Raw genomic sequence first — 3,907 nt, forward strand, 5'->3', positions numbered from 1 at the left:
GTCATTGATACTTCGTATTAGGTTCAACGTTAATGTATCTTGCTATATGGTGTCTTCCTTCTGATTGTGACAATCTAAACCAACAACATAGTATGAGCTTGAATAGCTACAATTCTGATGCGTGTGAACCAACATATAGAATCGGAGATGCATTACTCAATTAATAACAAAACAAAATAAAAAACAATTAAGTGTTATTAAAACTAAAGACTAAAAACTGGAAATAATACCAAACACACCCTAAAAGAACAATTTCCATTGATTACGGAGTGAAATTCATAGTCAATAATCAATTAATTACGGAGTGATATTTATACAGCAATCCTAAAAGTCACAAACTTCTGATCATCATTACATCACAAACTTTCAGATCTTACTAGCTATAATCTTAATAGAGATCCCAGATTAATAAGTTAAGGCATCAGACTTTCAAAAAAAAATGGCAAAAGAAAACAACAGGAATGAGATTTTCTTATTCCAACCTGATTCAGATATTTGCTAACCACTTATTCGTAAAGTAAACTCATGTCTCAAGGCATGGACTGGATTTCTAAATCCTAAATTTGATACCAAGTTAGCGAGTCGTCACAAATATGTGTTGTTCACATCATAGCAAATTTTGTAAGGAAGTTTAGACAACTGACTTAAGTTCCTCCGATAAAATCTTCGATATTCCAGCTAGGAGAAACAACCTCATTTGTAGATTCTATAAGATAAAATTTTCTGCTTAGTACTTTATATTATCCTCCTCAAAAGGTTACTAATAGTACTTTATATTATTCTATAAGAACACCTTTAGCGTCATTATTTAGCAGTTGAAAATTTGAAGGCCAAATTGATGATGCAGGTAAGGAAAAGCTAATCTGGTTAGGATTTAAAGCAAACCTGCAGGAAACTTTGTCGTTGTTCTGTTTATAACTTACTAGAACTTGATGCACACAATGCGTGAGCTGACAGCAACTGGTCATGGCAGAAGCTGGGGATCCGGGAACCAAACTGTTTGTCGAAAAAGTGAGGAGCAGTTTCATATTGGCCATATGTCCATCCTTCGGTACTTCTCCTGTCCATTCTTCCTACAAATTGATTTTCTTCTGTCCTTTAATAAGTTGTGACTTGCCTGTTGTAATAAGTTCCTGCCACAAGGTCAAGATTTTTCAAGAAAGGAAAAAAAAAAACCAAAATTTGATTAGGATTCTTTTTCGGCAGTCTATCTTTTCAGTTGTATCTCTCAAACTTTTTTCCTTTTTTAAAAAACTATTTTTCTGGAGTGTTTGATACTCTAATAAAATTTTGAATAAACAGATTAGACTCACCAAAGGTCATTCCCTCTTCCTACGTTCAATAATGGTGTTGGTTGACACAATGAAGCGGATCCAGGTGATCAACGCCCATTTGAACTTTCTCCATCCATGACAGTCTATAATGGGTTATGCGAAACCCCGGAGGATGAGCTTAAGATTGTGGCAGCATTAACATCTATCTGACCCTTGGGATGATTTTGATTAATGGTCTTCTCATTAACTTTAACATTTTGGAAATGTGTTGGCAATGTAGCAATAGTTGGAGACATAGGAGGTAGCAAGTCTGATGCAGGTGAAAACTGAACAGAAGGTGGCATTATCCATTTTACCCAATCATCGCGTTTCCTGATTTTATCACCCTGCAATAAGAAAAGAATAGCAATCACACAAAAATTCACTCCTCCAACAGTTTCAAAAACCATGCTCTAACATATCACAACTAGTCTTATATGCACGCGATGCGTGCGAATATAAGAAAGTAAGTTTATATTACTCCGTATTACATTTCAACCCAGATAACATTTGAAAATTTATAAAACAACTTAGACTTTTCTCTCGTTCAACAACCTATAAAGAGGCGTTTTTTACATCCACTTTGACTTAACCGTTCTCTATTCTCTTTCTAGAATCGAACAATGAGGAGTACACAATAATTACCATATTTAATATTTCTCTTTTGTTTTATAGTGTAGAATTGTTACATTAGACAATCGCTTTGTATTCTTCCTTTCTTCAACAAAAAAAAAGCTAAAATAAATGAACAACGCATCAAAGATATACAGAGTAGACAATTATAATCTACGTTCTACGCGAAGGATTTGAGAGTTTGTCCTTGTTTTCCAGCCTTTTAGCAAGTTTAAGGGCAGCAATTGTATTAGCCCCAGATGATATCCAACCTAACATATTCAACAAAGTGAAAAATCAGATAATGGTACTATTAACATCTAACAGACGGGACATTGTGCCGTCAACTTATTCCAACAGGCAAGTCACAACTTATTAAAGGACAGAAGAAAATCAATTTGTAGGAAGAATGGACAGGAGAAGTACCGAAGCATGGACATATGGCCAATATGAAACTGCTCCTCACTTTTCCGACAAACAGTTTGGTTCCCGGATCCCCAGCTTCTGCCATGACCAGTTGCTGTCAGCTCACGCATTGTGTGCATCAAGTTCTAGTAAGTTATAAACAGAACAGCGACAAAGTTTCCTGCAAGTTTGCTTTAACTCCTAAGCAGATGAGCTTTTCCTTACCTGCATCATCAATTTGGCCTTCAAATTTTCAACTGCTAAATAATGATGCTAAAGGTGTTCATCATTATTTACATGAATATTAGCCATACTAAAGGTGTTCAAATGCTAAATGTATTATTCCTGCAAGCTGAAATTATTAGGCAACATGCGCATCAAAGGCAGTGGAAATTATTCCTGCAAGCTGAAATTCAAAGAGCAATCAATTATAGATCGCAATCCACATCAGGTGAATAATTTGTACAACGATAAGTAAACCAATCCTGATATTAGGTGAAAAGAACTTATCCTAAATGGGACAGAGAGGGTGTATATCCATCTTTAACCCCAGAAATGAAAGTTGTGGTATAGTTTCTTCCTTTTTTACTATTTTATGTACCTCAAGAAATTACCTTTGATACCTTTTATCTCCTTTGATTATTACAATATCCTAGTTCTTCAAATTTTGTGTTATGCGTATTTGCTCGTGGTTAATATTAGATTAAAACTTGATTTCAGGTCAAGGAATTGACAGAGAACATTCAGCAAATATTGGATGCTGTTAGGTCTTCTACAGTTGTTGAAGTTCAGGTAACCTTCATTGCTGCTCAGTTTATTACTCGACCGTTGTCTACTCTAATTGTGATATGTTAGAGCATGGTTTTTGAAACTGTTGGAGGAGTGAATTTTTGTGTGATTGTTATTCTTTTCTTATTGTAGGGTGATAAAATCAGGAAACGCGATGATTCGGTAAAATGGACAATGCCACCTTCTGTTCAGTTTTCACCTGCATCAGACTCGCTACCTCCCATGTCTCCAACTATTGCTACATTGCCAGCACATTTCCAAAATGTTAAAGTTAATGAGAAGACCATTGATCAAAATCATCCCAAGGGTCAGATAGATGTTAATGCTGCCACAATCTTAAGCTCATCCTCTGGGGTTTCGCATAACCCGTTACATACTGTCATGGATGGGGAAAGTTCAAATGGGCGTTGATCACCTGGATCCGCTTCATTGTGTCAACCAACACCATTATTGAACGTAGGAAGAGGGAATGACCTTTGGTGAGTCTAATCTGTTTATTCAAAATTTTATTAGAGTATCAAACACTCCGGAAAAATAGTTTTTCAAAAAAGGAAAAAAGTTTGAGAGATACAACTGAAAAGATAGACTGCCGAAAAAGAATCCTAATCAAATTTTGGTTTTTTTTTTTTTTCTTTCTTGAAAAATCTTGACCTTGTGGCAGGAACTTATTACAACAGCCAAGTCACAACTTATTAAAGGACAGAAGAAAATCAATTTGTAGGAAGAATGGACAGGAGAAGTACCGAAGCATGGACATATGGCCAATATGAAACTGCTCCTCACTTTTC

At 35.6% G+C, this 3,907-nt stretch overlaps 1 protein-coding gene across 1 annotated transcript; it reads left to right on the plus strand.

Annotated features, from left to right (window-relative positions):
• Positions 1–2,434: 2,434 nt before the first annotated feature.
• Positions 2,435–3,705, plus strand: LOC130463034 (uncharacterized). Its single transcript, XM_056832052.1, has 5 exons — positions 2,435–2,609; positions 2,696–2,781; positions 2,826–2,897; positions 3,051–3,122; positions 3,252–3,705. The coding sequence occupies exons 1-5, from the start codon at positions 2,435–2,437 to the stop codon at positions 3,528–3,530; spliced, it is 684 nt and encodes a 227-aa protein (XP_056688030.1). The 3' UTR covers positions 3,531–3,705.
• Positions 3,706–3,907: the final 202 nt, after the last annotated feature.

The sequence above is a fragment of the Spinacia oleracea genome, chromosome 6 (genome assembly GCF_020520425.1).
Source record: "Spinacia oleracea cultivar Varoflay chromosome 6, BTI_SOV_V1, whole genome shotgun sequence".
Lineage (NCBI taxonomy): Eukaryota > Viridiplantae > Streptophyta > Magnoliopsida > Caryophyllales > Amaranthaceae > Spinacia > Spinacia oleracea.

Bases quoted from the DNA above. Each gene is read 5' to 3' on its own strand.
- LOC130463034 (XM_056832052.1), top strand. From the start codon at position 2,435: ATGACCAGTTGCTGTCAGCTCACGCATTGTGTGCATCAAGTTCTAGTA. The intron at 2,898-3,050 runs GTATAGTTTCTT...ACTTGATTTCAG, and splicing joins CCCCAGAAATGAAAGTTGTG to GTCAAGGAATTGACAGAGAA. The intron at 3,123-3,251 runs GTAACCTTCATT...TTCTTATTGTAG, and splicing joins CTACAGTTGTTGAAGTTCAG to GGTGATAAAATCAGGAAACG.